Consider the following 19,027-nt stretch of genomic DNA (forward strand, 5'->3'; position numbering starts at 1 on the left):
CTGGAGGAATGGCTGGCAGTATCCATGTCTATTTTTAACACCGGGAAAATTGTCCCCAGCATTGTAGAGAGAGGGATGTGCCTAATGTGGGAATCTCACCAAATGGTAGTGGGATGTAGCACAAGCTAATTAATGAGCCACTTAAATCAAATTACTCGTAAGCCCACTGGAATTTAATGGTGACACGGGGATTTTAATACATAATACTGTTCCCTATGGTCACAAAACAAGCATGACAACAGGGAAATTGATTTTTTTTTTACAGAGAAAGTTGTGAGAGTAGGAATAGAGAGCAAGCAAACAACGTGACAATTTGGCATTTTGCTGTAGAATGGACAAGACCTTATCAAATTTTTAGTCTGATCAATCCAAACCAACCCTGCAATTCAAGATAATAAAGTGTCAGAGGTGTGAGGGATGTGTCGCGGGAAATGCGGGAGACACGGTCAAGGGCGTTCTTGACCACTGTGGGGGGAAAGTTGAGGTCCTTGAAGAACTTGGACATCTGGGATGTGCGGGAGTGGAATGCCTCATCATGGGACCAGATGCGGTGGAGGCGGAGGAATTGGGAATAGGGGATGGAATTTTTGCAGGAGGGTGGGTGGGAGGAGGTGTATTCTAGGTAGCTGTGGGAGTCGGTGGGCTTGAAATCGACATCAGTTACAAGTTGGTTGCCTGAGATGGAGACTGAGACGTCTAGGAAGGTGAGGGATGGGCTGGAGATGGCCCAGGTGAACTGAAGGTTGGGGTGGAAGGTGTTGCTGAAGTGGATGAACTGTTCGAGCTCCTCTGGGGAGCAAGAGGTGGTGCCGATACAGTTATCAATGTAACAGAGGAAGAGGTGGGGTTTGGGGCCTGTGTAGGTGCGGAAGAGGGACTGTTCCACATAACCTACAAAGAGGCAGGCATAGCTGGGGCCCATGTGGGTACCCATGGCCACCCCCTTTGTCTGTAGGAAGTGGGAGGAATCAAAAGAGAAGTTGTTGAGGGTGAGGATGAGTTCGGCTGGGCAGATGAGAGTGTCGGTGGAGGGGGACTGGTCGGGCCTGTGGGACAGGAAGAAGCGGAGGGCCTTGAGGCCATCTGCTTGAGGAATACAGTTGTAACCCTGCAATTCATACTACTTATTCTAATTCCTATTGTCAAGGCATAGAGGGGTGTATTACAATGGAATCACAAAGTGAGAGTGCTGTCAGTTGATTTTCAGATACCCAGAGATAAAACAATAGCCTGTAAGTCTCACATAGAAATTCTCTTGGATGGGAAGAAGGGGCAAGTCTCCGCGTGTAAGCAAGCTTTGCTGAAAATTGTGGGTGTTGCAAGACTCATTGCTTTCATCAGCTGCCTTGGAAAACCAGACTCTAGATATACACTTGGCCCTGCATTCTACTGCGGCAGCCTTTGGTGCACAGCTGTAATGGCAAGGCAAGAGGGGATGTAGGGCTTCAATTGCACGTTATCTTCAATGGGACAAAGAAGTGCAAGGAAGCACCTGTAGGAATAAGGAGCACCAGCCAGGCAACTTGGGAACTTCATCTGATTACACTGCAGTAGGGTGCTCTGCCTCTCTAATTCCACTGTGCCACAATTTCAGTGCTTCCAGAGGAGGGTGTAGGAAACTGCACAGGCCAGGATGCTCCTGGACCCAAGCTCCTGCCAAAAACATCACAGCCACCAAGGTGTTTGAGTCAGGATGTGTTTTGGGGGCAGAGGTTAGACATAGAACACAGAACATAAAACACTGTAGCACAGTACAGGCCCTTCAGCCCACGATGTTGTGCCAAACTATTATCCGACAAAGATCAATCTACCCTGCATACCCTACATTTTACGATCCTCCATGTGCCTATCCAAGAGTTGCTTAAAAGTCTCTGAAGTATCTGCCTCCACTACCAATGCTGGCAGCACATTTTAAACTCCCACCACTCTGTGTGAAGAACCTACCTCTGACATCTGCCCTATACCTTCCTCCAATTTGCAATACTGTAATTATTGCTATAGTCTTTTTAATTTGCCTAGGTGCTGACATGGTTGAGAAGAGCTGGTTTGTTGTTTTGCAGATATTTCATTACCATGCTTGGTAACAGCCTCATGCAGCCTCCGATGAAGCATCGGTGTGTTTTCCCACCTGGTTTTTAAACTCTGGGGTCCGTTGGAATGGATTGCCTCACTTTCGGGTTTCCTTCAGTTTTGGAATGTATATGGGGTCAAGTTCGATGTGTTTATTAATAGCATGCATCGTGGAGTGCCTTGCTTCCAGAAATTCTTGTGCTTGCTGCTGCCTAGCCTTTCCCAGGATCTTGGTGTTGTCCCAGTCAAAGTTGTGGTTCTCCTTGTCCATGTGGATTGAGATGAGTAAGCATTGGTCGTGTCTTTTTGTAGCCAGTTGGTATTCATGGACTCTTGTTGTTAGTTTCCTTCCTGTTTGTCCGATGTAGTGTTTCTTGCAGTCTCTGCAGGGGATTTTGTGGATGACATTGGTCCTGTCCATGGTGGGGAGTGGGTCCTTAGTTCGGGTGAGCAGTTGTCAAACGGTTGATGTGAGCTTCTGTGCCACTCTGATGCCCAGCTGTCGTAGGAGTCTTGTGGTGAGTTCCAACGTGTTCCTCATGTCGGGTAGTGTGATGAGTATGTCATGATAGAGCGCAAGACAAATGGGGAACTACAAACGAAAGTACACCGTAAAGCCGCGCACATGAACCAGGTACTGAACTTCAATAGTAACCATCCCAGCACGCACAAACGACGCTGCGTGCGAACATTTAAAAAGGGCAACAACACACTGCAGCAACACAGAACTGCATCAAGAGGAAGAAGAATACCTCTTCCAAGTGTTCAAGAACAATGGATATCCAAAGAACTGGGTCAGAAGATGCCTACAAGAACCGCAGCAGAAAGATTCTACATACCTCAACACACTCTTCATACTACTCTTCTTCAGAAGCTGCACGGAGGATGTTACCAAGCATGGTACCAAAATGTCTGCAAAACAACAAACCAGCTCAGCAAGCCAACCAACCTCAACACCCACAACCCAAGCTACAGATCTACTCCAAAACCTTAAAGACTCTCTTAATTCTAGTGAGTCCAATTTTAAATGAGATGCTATTGCAGGTAAGTTTAATTTCACTCACCCACCATTTTTCTCACCTACTCAGGTACCAAAAAAATCCCACCCATTGAATCATAGAATGGTTTCACGCACAAGGAGGCCATTCAGCTTACCATGTTGGCCCTCTAAGGCACAATTAATCTGGAGCCACTCTCCTATCTTTTCCCCATAGCACTGCAAATTCTTCCTGTTCACAGAAAAATCAAATACTTTATTGACTTAATTGACCCTACCTTCAACAAGGTTTCACTTTGAAAAATGGGAGAGATCAACTGGGCAGCCCTTCCTGGCAGGCTTTCCACCCCTCAGGTGAAAACTCCACAGCAGAGCACTGTCCATTGTATCATTAATCAAACATTCCCAGAAGGCTCAATGACAGAATAACTAGTTATTACCAATCACATAATTTCCAAGAAATCTTATTTTAAAAAAACTCTAAACACAGTGACTTCTAATGATCTTGTCTTTAAAGAAACTACTCCAGGTCATTATAAATTAATTTTTTATAATCCTTCAAAACTTAAGTCCTTCAGGGCATATTAAATATTAAGTGTCTTTGCAACACCAGTTGGACAAAATCACCACTGGTAGTTATTTTGGCCCAGATTTTCCAATGGTCAGAGTCATTTTCCAGCATAGACAGAGTGGCACATAGGAATCCTGAGAAATCACCATCATAGCAAGCTTCAAAAGGATTTGGCTGGGAAATTGGAGAATCTGCTGGGAAATTCCTCTGTGCCCGAAAACCTCCAACGGTCTCCATTTAAATCAAAGAATTCAGAGGGTTCCAACGAAATGAAGTAAAATATTTATTTAGAAAAGTTAAAATATTAAATACATGGTCTAACTCCTAAGTAACTATCCCATGGCTCCATACTTGCCCCACAGACCACACCAGACCTATCAGACCTTGTTTGACATTCTTTTACCCGATGCTGTATCTTGCCCGACCTCCTACCAGTGGATCTGACTGCTCCCTCAGCCTGCACCTGACTGCTCCCCCCACCGCTTGTCTCTACTGCCAGACTCTCTTCCTCTGCACCGCATCCAACCTCTCTAACTCACAACCAGTGGGCATGGTCTTCCCTTCACATGTTCCACACCTGAACGCTGCACACTTTCCTGTCGCCAGACCCAACTCAACTTCATCTGCAGCTGACCTTCCTCCCCCAACAACTGGACATGCTCTATGTTTTCCAATTCTGCACCCTGTCTCCCTTCACTTGCTGCTGGACTCAAACTACCCCCACGTCATCCTCCCAGCACCTGAACATCACTCTTACGTACTTGCCATTAGTCAGAACTATAAAATTGGCTGCTTAGATCTTTAAATATCAGAATATGGTAGCTGTGAAATGATGTGGTTTGCCTTTCTCTAATATTTCTGATCTACAAGAGAACTACCAGAATGGAAGTATGGCTCCACGTTTCTGAGAAGTCCTAATCAGAATATCCTCTCAGAAATGCAGAGTGTCCTCTTTTGTAAACAAAACGGTGGAGATATCCACTCCTCAGAAAATCTAACCCTTTAAAACACAAATCTCAGGGGTGCAAGTTTAGAAGAAGAGGATAACTCTTTGCTATATACAAAAGGTGGTTTGCATTATAGAGTTATAGAGATGTACAGCATGGAAGCAGACCCTTCGGTCCAGCTCATCCATGCCGACCAGATATCCTAAATAAATCTAGTCCCATTTGTCAGCATTTGGCCCATATCCCTCTAAACCCTTCCTAATCATATACCCATCTGGATGCCTTTTAAATGTTGTAATTGTACCGGCCTCTACCACTTAATCTGCCAGCTCATTCCATACATGCACCACCCTCTGTGTGAAAAAGTTGCCCCTCAGGTCCCTTTTAAACTTTTTTTCTTCTTCTCACCTTAAACCTACGCCTTTTGTTTTGGATTCCACCACTCTTGAGAAAAGACCTTGGCTATTCACCCTGTATATGTCCATCATGATTTTATTAAACTTCTATAAAGGTCACCCCTCAGCCTAAAATACTCCAGGGAAAATTGGCCTGGCTATTGCCTCTCCATGTAGCTCAAACCCATTAATCCTGGCAACATCCTTGTAAATCTTTTCTGAACCATTTCAAGTTTCACAACATCCTTCCTTTAGTATTAGCAAGAAATATGAAGGCTGCGTCAGAAAACATTTGTTCAGTTTGACAAGAATTAGTGGGTTTTTTTGCAGTTTGTTAGATAAACATTGCATTGCCATTGCCACTGGAATGGTTATCAAAGTGTACAATCTTAAAAATGCAATTGAAGAAAATTGTTGAGATAATAATAAACCATTGAGTATTCTACAGATGAACATTTTATTAGTCAGAAACACAGGTAAGTTGCTTATACTTACCACATTCCTGAGCTGTGGGTCTTTTAGGGGCTTTTTTTAAAAACTCCTAACATTTTCCACAGCGCACCACTACAGAAAAATTTCACTAAGTGCCAAGCTCTCAATGGAAAACATGCAGACTGGCAACATGCCAAAGGTCTTAATACACTTGCATTTATTCCAAGAATCCTTGGTTTATTGTTATTCTGAAAGACTGGTCACATTTTAAGAAGAAATTCACTTTTTAAATTACAGTAATACTGTGGTAAGACATATAAAAGATTATATGGTATTTTCCACTGTACTCATGATATAGTTTCATATTTCAATATACATCAGCTATGTCCTAAACTAGTTAAATCATTTTGGCCCAACCTGATGACTGTAGATCTCATCATGAGGCAGTTAGTTAACAGCAGCTATTTAGCACCATTGTGCAAAATAACTGCCAACTTGCAGACCAACTCAGCATTGTTTTAAGAGGTAAGCTGACACTTACATCATGGTAAGTTTAATTTCTGAAAAAGTAAATGGATAGATGTATTTTATGTCATATGTTAGGAGTTTACTTCAAATATTTTTATATGGTTACAAAGGCAAAAGAAAAATATTGCCTTTTTTTTAAAAACCGTTTTGTTGTCTCTGTTTAAAATGACAAATTACTGACTGATTGCAAGGTAATTTCAAACTCAATGATTGCAAACTTTAATATTTGAAACATTATTATAGAAAATCAAGTGAGTTTCCTTATGATGCTTCTTTCAATGGAAGACATTCATAATAAGAACAAAATATGAAATATTTTCTTGAAGCCTATTGGAATGAGGCAGAAGATAATCATGTATTCCATATCAACGGCTGGATGTGTTAAACTGATCAAAATATTTTCCAGTTGGCACATTCACGTAGACCTCATTTTTCAGAAATTTCTCCCTGCAAAAAAATGCACGAATCATTTCTTTTTATCATTGAGATATTTGCCTACTATACATACCACTCTTCTTGCTCAAAAGGTTAATAGTTTGAGGTGAAGACTGGGTGTGCTTGGTTGGCAACAGATGATTATAGAGTGTTAAAAGTGCATTTTAATTTATACAAAAGCAAATTCTGCAGGTGCTGGAAATCTGAAACAAACACAGAAAATGCTGGAGAAACCCATCAAATCTGGCATCTGCGGAGAGAGAAACAGAATTAATGTTTTGAGTTCAGTTTGACTCTTCTTCGGATATGGTAGCACCAATCAATTATCAACTTTTAGGAGGGTCAATGGCTTTTCGTTGTCACTTTCAACTTTGATTACTCACTTATATAGTAGTTTATAATATCATTTAACTTCCACTTTTCCCTTTTCTTTCCAAGAAACTTCTCCAGTAGGTTGGAAATCTATTCGCAAAAGTCAGTGTGCTAATACACCCAGGTGTACACCATATCAAACTTCTTCAGGGCAACCTATGTCAATAGCAGAATTAGGTAAGGCAAATCCTTATATGTGTTATTTTATCCATTCATGGGATGTGGGCATCGATGACTGGGTCGGCATTTATTGCCTATCACAGTTACTCGTGAAGACGTGGTAGAGAACTGGCTACTTCAAATGATGCAGTCCCTTTGGTTTAGATGGACCCATAATGTCATTAGGGAGGGAGTTCCCTTTGACAGTGAAAGAATAGGATCAGAATGGTGACTAGCTTGGAGGGGAACCTGAAGGTAGTGGGCCTCCCACACATTTACTCCTCTTGACCCTCTAAGATGGTAGTGTCTAAGGAGCCTTGATGGATTTCAGCAGTTCATCTTATAGATGGTCTGCAAATTAGGGGCAGCATGGTGGCTCAGTGGTTAGCACTGCTGCCTCACAGCACCAGAGACTCAGGTTTGATTCCAGCCTCAGGCGACTGTCGTTGCTGAGTTTGCACATTCTCCTCCTGTCTGCGTGAGTTTCCTCTCAGTGCTCTGGTTTCCTCCTACAGTCCAAAGATGTGCAGGTTAGGTGGATTGGCCATGCTAAATTGCCTGTAGTGTTCAGGGATGTGTAGATTAGGTGGGTTACAAGGGGATGGGTCTTGGGATGTTCTGAAGTTTGGGGTCGACTTGTTGGGCCAAAGAGCCAGTTTCCACACTGTAGGGATTCTAAAACTTCTAAATTCTAAATTTGCTTCTGAACACCAGTGTGGAGGGAGTGAATCTTTGCAAATATCATACCAGTCAAGGGAGTTGTTTTTTCATGGATGCTTTAAGTATTCTGGAGCTGCACTATTCTAGGCAAATAGGGAATATTCCATCACACTTCTAACTGGAACCTTGAAAATAGTGGACAGGCTTTGGGATGTTGGGAGGTGTGTGCTGCAGAATTTCTAGCCTCTGCCTTGATCTTGTAGGCACACTATTGTAGGCTAGCCCAGTTCAATGTCTGGTCAATAGTAACCAGAGCCGATAGCCTTTGCAGTATCCATTGCCTCCAGCCATTTTTTGACATCATGTGGAATAAATCAAATTGGCTGAAGACTGGCACCTGTGATGCTCAGTACCTGTGGAAGGGTTCAAGTTGGATCATCCACTTGGCACTTCTGGCTGAAGATTGTTTCAAATGCCTCAGCCTTATCTATTGCACTGCTGTCCTGGGCTCCCCCATTGTTGAGAACAGTGATATTTGTAGTGCCTCATCCTCAATTGAATTGCTTAACTGTTCACCACCATTCGTGACTAGATGTGGAGTACTGATCACTGCTTAGATCTGATCCAATGGTTGTGGAGTCATTTAGTTCTATCAACTAGTGAATGTGCTGTGTGTACTACAGTTTTGCAATGTCATCAGGTTGACTGACACCTTAATTTTAGGTATCCCTGTTGCCATTCCTGGCATGCCCCCCTGGCTTGATGTTAATGGAAGACTGACAATACGTTGGACAACGAGGTTGCAGATTGTTCTGAAATAGAATTTTACTGCTGCTGATGGGTCACAGTGCTTCATAGATACCCATTCTCAAGTTGCAGATCTGTTTGAAGCCTATCCCATTTAGCACTGCAATACTATCTCACAACATGGTGCTGGATATTTTCAATGTGAAGATGGGATTTTGTCTCCATAAGAAATGTGCAGTGATCACTTCTCCCAATACTGTCTCAGTCAGATGCATCTGTGGCAGCCAGACTGGTGAGATAAGGTCTTGTGTATTTTTCCTTTTTGTTGGTTCCCTCACCCTTCCAGCAGATTCAGTCCAGCGTCTACGCTGTTTAGACTTTGGCTGGCGCTGTCAGTAGTGGTGCTACTGAGCCACTCTCACTTGTGGACACTGACGTCACCCATCCATGCTACCCTCAGTGCCCATTCAAGTAGTGTTCAACATGGAGGGTCAGTGTGTGGTAATAAACATTTGATGGATTGACATGGTGCCATAAGACTTCATGTAGTTTGAAGTCAATGTTGAGGACTCCTAGTTAATTCACTCTTGACTGCATAACACTATTCTGCCACCTCTGCTTGGATCAATATTGACAGTGGCTCAGAACAGACACAGGGATGGTAATGCTATTATTTGGGACATTTTCTATATGGTAGGATTTCAGGCATATGACTATGAAGACTGTTGTTTGAGACATTGGATATTTTGACACCCACACCCACGTGTTTATAAGTAGGACTTTGCAGGGTGTACACAACTGCGTTTGTTGCAGTCATTTCCATTGCATTTGTCAATGTCAAGTGCTCCATCCAGTTTTGTTCTTTCTTTTGAGACTTCTTAGTGATTGATATAACTGAATGACTTTCTAGGTCATTCCAGAGGGCAGTTTAAAGTCAACTACATTGCTATTGGTCTGGAGCTACGTGCATACTGGACCAGATAAGGATGGCAGTTTCCTTCCCGAATTGAGATTAGGGAACCAGGTGGGTGTTATGCTAAAACAAAGAACTGTGGATGCTGGAAATTTGAAACGAAAACAGAAATTGTTCTGGAATCTCAGCAGATCTGCCAGCATCTGTGGATAAAAAGCAGAGTTAATGTTTAGAATCCAGTGACATTTCTCTGAACTATTCTGAAGAAAGGTCACTGGACCCGAAACATTATCTCTGATTTTTCTGCACAGATGCTGCCAGACCTACTGAGTTGTTCTAGCAATTTCTGTCTTGGTTTGAGTTTCCATTTAATGGACATTATTAGACTTTTAATTCTGCCATATTGAAATTCAACTCCGGGCACCCTGAACAAAACCAAGTCTGCAGATTACTAAGTCCAGAGGCAATATTATTAGACAATTGCCACCCACTGGTTTAGGTAGTTAATTGGATTATTGCCCTATTCATTTCACTATAAATGTCAAAGGAAAATTAAACATCAAAAATGTCACAGCAGATTTAAACTTCTTACCGTGCTTTATGATCACTGCACAGCAGCATGTTCTGACAGTCCATTTCTTTTCGAAGTTGCCGGTTTATTCGCTGCTGCTGTCGTTCAAGAAGCACAGCTGCCCGAGCATCATTGCTCCGCAGCCTTTGCCATTCGGCGTTACGCTGACGCTCTTCCTCCTCTAGTCTCTTTATATAAACAAGACAGAAATTTTTTCATTACAGTATTTCATTGTCATACTTAAAACAATTCTTTGAACATCATCACATCTTCTGACATGGATCATCAACAGGGCTGATCAAAATGAAGGGATGTCATTGGAACTCCCTCAATTGGTCTGCATGTTGTATTTTGTATTTGATAACAAGGAGTTTAATGCGCTAAGATAGACAGCCCTGAATGGCAGGTACAAAATGAAAAAAATGGATATAAGATGAGTATTTTGAATGCATAAACACATACCTAAATTGTTTTTTTTAAATAGATTCTCATCATTATAATTCTAAACTTCTTGATAGATGATTTTCTATTATTTCAACTGCAGTTAGAACAGAACTTGTCATCATTAATATAGAGTTTGATCTCTGCGGGTGCTGAAGATTTAAAAGCCTCAGAAGAATTTAACACAAGTATTTAACAGAAGTGTTGCTGGCTAGGTGAGCATTTATTACCATTACTAATTGTCCTTGAAAAGGCGGTGGTAAGCCATCTTCTTGAACCACTACAGTCTATGGAGTGTAGTACAAATAGTGTTAGGAAGGGAGTATCAGGCTTTCATCCTAGGAATATTGAAGAGATGGTATATAGTTCCAAGTCAGGATGTTATGTGATATGAAAAAGAACAATGAAGCAATTGCAATAATTGTCCCATTCAGGCACATTGCAACTGGACAACATGCTGCAAAGTCTTTCCACTACATAGCAGCCATGCAATCTCTTGGGGGAAGAAAAAAGACAAAAACATCCCCAAGTTCAATGCAGAAAAAATGTTCACACATTCACAGAATCACTGGGGCAATCAAGACAATTCTGGAGGCATAACAACGCCTTAACTATTCAGGTCTACAGTATCCAGTATACTGTGATGTCAACTTTCTGCAAGAACTTCTTCAGTTCTTTTCCATATTTGCAGCAAATAAACTGGCAACTTAGTCAAATTCTTAATGATTCAATAGGTGCTGCATGATAGCATATGGACTGTTAATTTTAAATTCATCTGACTTAATACTGGAAACCTTTCAAGGACTAAAACAGTTTTAAAAGGATATCTGGTTGAAGCAAATTTAGGACTCCAATGTAGAGCAAAACAAGCTGTTTGAACTGAACTTACCATTTTATCTAAAGGTGTAAAAGGTATTAGGTGGTGTAGTGGCTCAATGGTTAGCACTGCTGCCTCAGAGCACCAGGGACCCAGGCTCGATTCCACCCTCGGGCAATTGTCTGAGTGGAGTTTGCACATTTTCCCTCTGTCTGTGTAGGTTTCCTCCCACAGTCCAAAGATGTGCAGGCTAGGTGGATTGGCTATACTAAATTGCTTGCAGTGTTCAGGGATGTGTAGATTATAGGGGTCTGGGTATGAAGGTCAGTGTGGACTTGTTGGGCTGAAGGACCTGTTTCCATACTGTAGCGATTCTATGAAAAGCCAGTCAACAAAACTGGCATCTCCTATTTCAGTTTCATGCACCTGACAAGGAGTATATTTTGGACATGAAAGGTTGCCTGTGGCTTATCCAGTTTATAAGAAACCAAAGTAGCCAGATGTGGAAATAAACAATGTAACAGTATTTCAGTAGCTTAAAAAGAAGAGAAAAAGACACATGAATTGGAAACAGCAAGGACTGTCTCTCAGTCTCAAATCTTCATCCTTACATTAAGAAGTGCCCAAAGAAAAAGCAAACTGGAAAAACAACTAATCACGAGAATGCAAAGTTATCTGCAGATTTTGCTACTGCCTAGAATACAAAGCAGTAATTAAGTGACTGTGTCATGGGACATATAAACTGCATAGACTCCCAAATGAATTAGACTCTCTCTCCTTTTCAAACATTACACTGGTGTTTGCATGTGTGCTTGATGTTATGTTGTATTATTTTTCTTGAGGTTGGTAAGTGTGATTGCTCAAGGGTAACAAATAAAAATCCAACCCATTCAAAGAAAAAAAAACATCAAGGACACATTGTAATCCGGCACCATCTTCGGAAACAGCAACAGAGTCAATAAACTGTTAAACTACATTAATAAGTGTAAAAGGGGATTCCACAGACATTTGCTAAGAATGGAAAAATGAGAATAAACTTAGAGGCAACCTGAACAATATGGTGAGTCAGTTGTGGAAATATGGCAAGATTGAAAGAATGAAATGAATGTTGAAAAACTTGTCCAAATTTCCACCCAAGGTTTTAACAGCAAGATAAGAATTTTGCTAAAGAGGCAAGAAGTCTATGCAATTAGTAACTGCTGTGCTTCCATGGGATAGAGTGCTGGAAATCAACCTCCACAATTCCCAGAATCATTACAAAAGGTAAAGATTTTGAGAAGTACGCAGAATTTCACAATTTACCTCTTTTTTTAGACCCAGGTGGGCAGAAAGCATGGAGCAGGTTTCTGTACTTCGATTTACTCTTTACTAACAATAAATTGATTGTAATCATTTATCAATAGTTATAAACTGTTGACAAATAATTCTATTAGTTAAAATGCTAACTTGACTTATAAAATATCCCCTCTACACAGACACATGTACACAGAGATAAATATGGACAGACACAAAATTAAAAAATGTGTTTATGGTTTGTGGCAGAAATCAGGAAGACAGTTCAGTGGTCCCTTTACACTGGGTTTTCTCAGATGACACTTCTGCCAATCAGAACCCCGGAAGTAAACTAGTTATCTCAGGTTTCAGATGTTGTTTACTGCAGTTAGAGCACAGCTTCTTTCCTCCCAGAGGTCCAATAGCTTCTGCTCTGATCATTTACATCCTCAAACTGTTCAGATACCTGGAAGCCAGTTTCCATGAGTGGAATTGTTCCAGTCCTGAATGAGAGGGCCGCATGGTGGCTCAGTGGTTAACATTGCCGTCTCAAAGAACCAGGGACCTGAGTTTGATTCCATCCTGGAGTGATTGTCTATGAGTAGTTTGCATAATCTCCAGATGCTTCGGTTTCCTCCCACAGTCAAAAGATGTGCAGGTTAAGTGGATTGGCCATGCCAAATTGCCCACAGTGTCTGGGGTGTGCAGGGTAGGTGGACTAGCCATGGGAGATGTGGGATTACAGGGATAGGGGAGGAGGGGTGAGTCTGGGTGGGATTCTTTTTGGAGAGTCAGTATGGACATGATGGGCCAAATGACCTGCTTCCACACTATAGGGATTCTACAATCCTATGGCATGGATAATGGCAAGCCAATTGGGAAAATATGGCAAACCAAAAAAATCAGAAACAAACAGAAAATATTGGAGAAACTCAACAGGTCTGGTAGCATATATCTCTCTCCACAGATGCTGCCAATTCAACGTATTGTGTATTTCTGCCTAGGTGTGGCAATTAAATGAAATTTCAACTGAAAATGTTCATATTTATCCAACAGATTTTATAAATCCTGTCGTAATATGGTCAATTCGGCTGACTCATCTAGTTCATTATCACCTGCATATTTTTACCACTTTGTATTGATTTTCTGAATATAGGTTTTATATATGGAAATTAGGAAAAACAGTCCAAGTATTGGCTCAGGAGGCATTTTATTCAATACTTCCAACTGATAATCAACATAACTAAATTATGTCATGAACAGACTGAAAATTTTAAAACAAATCTATCTCTCTATTCTGACTACCTGTCCATAAACAGATTGAGGTTTCATTTATTTCCTCACGTTCAAACATAGAGGGACATTATTCACCTACTCTTTGTGTTTGTGGGATCTGCAACAACACTGATGAAGTTAAAAGCCAGAAGATGTGTTTGTTTCACACACTTTTATATGAGATAGGAGTGCAGCATGCAGGGAGGTTGTTTTATAACAGGCACACATACAATTATACATGCAGGATGGTATAGAAAAAGGTACAGGAACTAAATCACAGATGTTGCTGTTATGAGGACGGTGTCCTTTTTTGTCTTTAAAAACTGTGGACTGCAATTATATGGAAATTTTTAAACTAACATGGATTTATCAGGAGAATTGAATAATTTCATAGCAAAGAATTTGATACCTATTGTGAACTCTGTTATTGTGGCTATTGGTTCCTGCAATATGCAGATGATCAACAGCCAGGAACCTATTTACAAGTGAAACTGATTGGTTCTCAGCCAACTGAGCAGGTTAAATTGGAAACACATTACAGAGACGCAGAGAGACCAAAAGATACAGATGTGTGTGCAGTTATTTTCCCCTAACAGAAGCTGCCTGTTCTCTGCAGTAAAAAAAACTAAATTTAAACTTGAAGAAAACTGATACCGTTCTTGCAGCAATTGATGTGGGCTGCGACTTTTGATTCGAAAAATCAGACATTTTCCAAGTGAATCAGTCTCTCCGTACCTCTTACAAACCAGTGGAAGCTTCCAGAGAAAGAAAACTGAACAGCAAGGGCCTGATTGCCAAAGAAGGATCATCTCACCATTGGAACCAGGAAGCAAAGACCACTGAACTGTCTTTCCAGTTTTCTACCTCCACCAATAATCTATTTTCCCCATTTGTTTGTCCATGTGTTTGTAAGTGGGTGTTTACAAAGCAATTTAGTTTTACTGTGTGGTAATTAGTGGTATTTATACTATTCCTAACTCTTCTAAATTAGAGTTTTGAGTTTTTTTTAGAAGGTCATTGTAATTTCCCAAACTGGTGAATAGAGTGAGGCTCCTGCTGATAGCAGATATTCTTAAAATAGATCCACACATTAGTGATGCATTTTTAAAAAATCAGTTCTGGAAAGATCAGGTTTGTATTATGATGTTACATATTATTCTCAGAATATATATGAACGGAATTTGGGCTGTTTTTCACCAATTTCTAAAATAAAGCGTACTGCTGAAAAAATATACATTATGTTGAAGAGGGTTGACTTTCCCATTGAATTGGTATTTGGATTAATTAAAAATTATCCTGATGAGTGCAGAATGAAAAGCTTCATGCATACTCAATTCTGTAACATCAAATGTCTATTATGTGTATTGTCATATTTTGTATTACAGGGAGTCAAAGCTTGTTTTTGAAAAACACTTTCGTGTTCACCATGACCAGTGTCTGGTGTGAACTTAAATCGTGACAAAAAAAATCAAACAAACACAGATGCTGTAAATCAGGAACAAAAACAAAGTTGCTGGAAAACCTCAGCGGGTCTGGCAGCATCTGTGAAGAAAAAAAACAGAGTTAACGTTTCGGGTCTGGGTCGGGTTCTGAGGAAGGGCCACCAGACCCAAAACATTAACTCTGTTAAATCATGACAATATGTTCTCAGTCTATTTTAAATCGCAGAGGTTCTAACAGGTCAGTGGACAAACACTACTTGGTGGATCACTAAGCCATGCACTCAAAGCAGACATTAGTCCCTAATCTGCTCTAATGTGGCTATAAAAATAAGGAATAATTGTAAACACGAGGATTGCTCTTAATGGCCTACGCTACGATTAAGGCAAATAGAGAAAAATTAGACTCCCCATTCTTGACCACCATCCTATAATTTCTGTAAAGTATGCTTTTAGAGACGTGAGACAGAATTTGTTTCATGACCAATGGCCATTATCACTCACCATGTATCATGCAAGAAGAATGCTAAAGGCAGTCAACAATTCCAATGTCACTAGAATGACACAAAATATAAATATGGCAAGTGGCAGGGAAATGTGCAAAATTAAAGACCACTGATACTAATACCTTTTTCTCCTGGACCTGTTGCTTCCATTTGCGAGCAACAGCATCGATCTGGTCTGGTGTCATCCCTTTCCAGCGATGTACAATGACACGATTTGGTCCAAAAGCACTAAATGCTTGTTTAGGGTTTTCTGTTAAGAAATCACTGTGCATCTGGTTTTGAATGTCAATTGCACTGTCTTCTTGCTCTTGGAGTTTTTCAAGTTTATGTTTTGTAGCAGATTCAGTTGCCTAAACCACATAAAGATAAAAGAAACTTCCAATTTATGGCCTTTTTGTGAAACATAATAGAATCAAACTGAAAAATATTATTTGATTTGTTGACCTATTGCACCTAATGGAAGTACTTTTTAACTTTTCTCAATTTGAAATGGAAGATGTCAAATTAGTTTGCCCTTATGAAAAGGTATAATGTGCAAAGCTACATAGATGTATATAGTATATATGTGGATTATATATTTTGTCTAGTCTTGCTGAAATTGCAGAAAAAGTTTAGGACTAAATTACTAAGCAATGTATGGATTACCAGATGCAGCACCAAGAGCAAAAGTGGTGAGTTAAAGGGAATATTTCTGTTGACAATGACAAGTGTAAGGTTATATATATTAGGATATTACTACTTATGATAAATAAATGTTCTTGATAAATTAAGCACTTAGAGAAATGGAAATTTGAGACGATCAGGGGAGGTAGGGGACAGGGCATTTTGATATGAGGGAGTAGAATTATTGAACAACAAGGGTTAGGTGTGGTTTGTTTTTACACAGACCTGTTGGTGCAAAAATGCAAGTATAAATAAGAGCAGATAATGTAATTATGGTTAATGGTGAAATGTCAAAGAATGGTTTGAATGTACAAGAAAAGTGCTGTAATACTGAGAAGTTTTTGGAACAAGCTGAACATGACCTCCCCAAAATGTATACTTCTACCAACAAATAAACTGCTACTTGATTCATTTCATTTTCTGAAGAAGGGTCCAGGCCTGAAATGTCAGCTTTCCTGCTCCTCTGATGCTGCTTGGCCTGCTGTGTTCATCCAGCTCTACACTTTGTTATCTGAGGAACTAACTGTTCCAATGCACCACACGTGTGTGTATCATTATCTTACCATCAGTGATTGTATGATAACATTGGTGGAGTCCTGAACCCGAGAGTTACTTGAAGGTGAGAATGCAGGAACTGCACAATTAGCCACGCACTACCAAAGTATGTAAATAGGTCAGAATCATTCCCAAGTGACAGATCAGATAGATTTGTACCAGAAGATGGGTAGGCATGAGCCATCGGACAGCAGGGCAGAGGCAAAACACTCCATAATCATGCCACGCGACCAAAAGTGGGGGTCAGAATGGTATAAACAGACTTACCGCAAATACATCTAAGAAAATAATAAGGAAAATAAGAAAGAAAGGATGGGATCTGGAAGACAACCTGGCTAAATAAAAAGGATGGTTGGAGACTCAGAAAAAGAAAAGGGCGTCATTAAAGTAATTAGCAGCTACTTAACACTTATAAATACATAAAAAGACTGCATAAAATGTGACAAAATGAAGTGAGCACAACACAGGCACTAGAACTGTGTCTTACATCCCCAGATGTTGCCTGGAAGCTGCTGAGTATAGCAGACAATTTAATAATCAGGAGATCCCATCTGACTTTGAAGTTGTGACTCCGTCATTGTCACTTTTGCCAAAGCAAGAGGATAGATGATGGTCCACATAATAAAAGATCACTTTACTGTGGTACTATGTAATACCCAGACAATAATGCAATATGCCCTCCTTACCCTAACTGAGAAACAGATGCTGATGGGAGTATTGTCCTCACCTGAATAGCTTCACACAAATATTGATTTTTGGAATAAAGATAAAGAAATAAACAGAAATTTGACAGTTCAAGGAAGAGGCACAAAGAACATTGGGAGATTCATACTCTTAACTGGTCTGCTGTAGTAGCAAAAGCCCTGAACAATGGTAAAATTTCCTGCAATTATGCTCCTAAGTATGTTGAAGGAGAGATTCAGTTCTGGTCTTCAAAAGATCTTAAATAGGATTGCTGGTCATTGCAAATTACAATGAGATGCTGCAGTGGACCACTGAAATAGATATAAGGCATAAAAAGGGAATGCTCACTGTAAGGTAACCATAATAATGAGCATGGGTGCCTCTGTATCCACAAGCAACTGAATTAAATTCCCTCCACCACGTGATGCCATATATTTGCAGCAACTGTAAATGAGAAACCCCTTTCACCATAGCAAAGCAAAGTCATTCTATTGAAAATATGAGATTTTATGTTCCCATTTTATGTCATTGGGAATTGATAGATGAATATACAAAATAGGAAAATAAGTTCAGCATTTGGCCCTCAAGCCTGCTCCACCATTCAATATAAACATGGCTGATCTGTTTGTATTTTCAAATCTACACTCCCAATGTAGCTATCATTTTATCAGCAACCTGTTTTAAGACCCCAGAAGTTGCTCCATAGCTGCATTCTCTGAGAACTGGCTATATTAATACATCCAAAGGAGGATAGATAATTTGGCTGAACTGAAAGAGTAGCTGAATTTGCAGATACCCTGGGGAGTCAGCAATACCTTGGATGGTAGGCATAACTGTTAACAGTATCACAGAAATACATTGCAGAGAGCCCAGACCTGGTACTGATCCATGAACAGATTTCCAATGTATGGGCAAAAGATAAACAGATTATGGGCTGATGAATATGAAATCAAGAAGCATAAAAAGGGGCCTGAGCTAACTGCAGTGGCTAGTATCCTGTTAACAAGTCACCCTTTATTTGTATATGGAAAGTCCTTGACATTGATCCAGCTTCTTCAGAGCCAGCTCTCAGAGTGAACAGAACTTCTAACACTGTGTTTATATCTGTCAACCTAGGCTCCTTGATTGGACCAGATTAACAGCTCCAATCAGGGAACTCATATTCTATGATGTCCTGACCTCATTCGAATAAGTACAGGGCCAGAACTCAATTAGGAAAATTCCAATAAAGCTAATAATTGTAAAACAGTTGAGAAAGGATGTGGTCAAACCAAGCAAATTAAACACTAAATCGCCCATGTGGCAGGTTAAGAAAAAGTAATGGGTGTATTAACAATCAATTATACCAATTAAAGATGTTTACCTATAGGGAATAACCAATTGTAGCCGTGACAATATTTAATGACCTTAAGTCAGAATATTGAATATTCACCACTGTGGAAATAACTAATGGATTCTGGTTAATTAATAGAAACAGGAGTCTCAAGAGAAGTTTAAATTCACAGTTGAAAATCTATAGTACGTTTTGAAATGTGTTCTACAAGCTTCAAAAGTGATCATCAATACTTCACTGCGTCA

General features: G+C 40.2%; 2 protein-coding genes across 2 annotated transcripts in view; both read right to left on the reverse strand.

Moving 5' to 3' along the window:
* fbln1 (fibulin 1) overlaps positions 1-5,567 on the reverse strand; it is a 182,305-nt gene extending 176,738 nt beyond the window's left edge. The window contains exon 1 of the mRNA XM_048548646.2: positions 5,476-5,567. The gene's annotated coding sequence lies outside the window, so the exon portion shown is untranslated. The remainder of the gene's footprint in view (positions 1-5,475) is intronic.
* A 434-nt stretch (positions 5,568-6,001) lies between these two features.
* The window catches only part of LOC125460766 (RIB43A-like with coiled-coils protein 2), a 55,842-nt gene continuing 42,816 nt past the window's right edge, over positions 6,002-19,027 (reverse strand). The window contains exons 5-7 of the mRNA XM_048548650.2: positions 15,670-15,897; positions 9,819-9,985; positions 6,002-6,387 (exon numbers count right to left, since the gene is read on the reverse strand). Of these exons, the coding sequence (XP_048404607.1) occupies positions 6,306-6,387; positions 9,819-9,985; positions 15,670-15,897 (477 nt within the window). The 3' untranslated portion in view covers positions 6,002-6,305. The remainder of the gene's footprint in view (positions 6,388-9,818; positions 9,986-15,669; positions 15,898-19,027) is intronic.

This window comes from Stegostoma tigrinum, chromosome 18 (assembly GCF_030684315.1).
Source record: "Stegostoma tigrinum isolate sSteTig4 chromosome 18, sSteTig4.hap1, whole genome shotgun sequence".
Taxonomy (NCBI): Eukaryota; Metazoa; Chordata; class Chondrichthyes; order Orectolobiformes; family Stegostomatidae; genus Stegostoma; species Stegostoma tigrinum.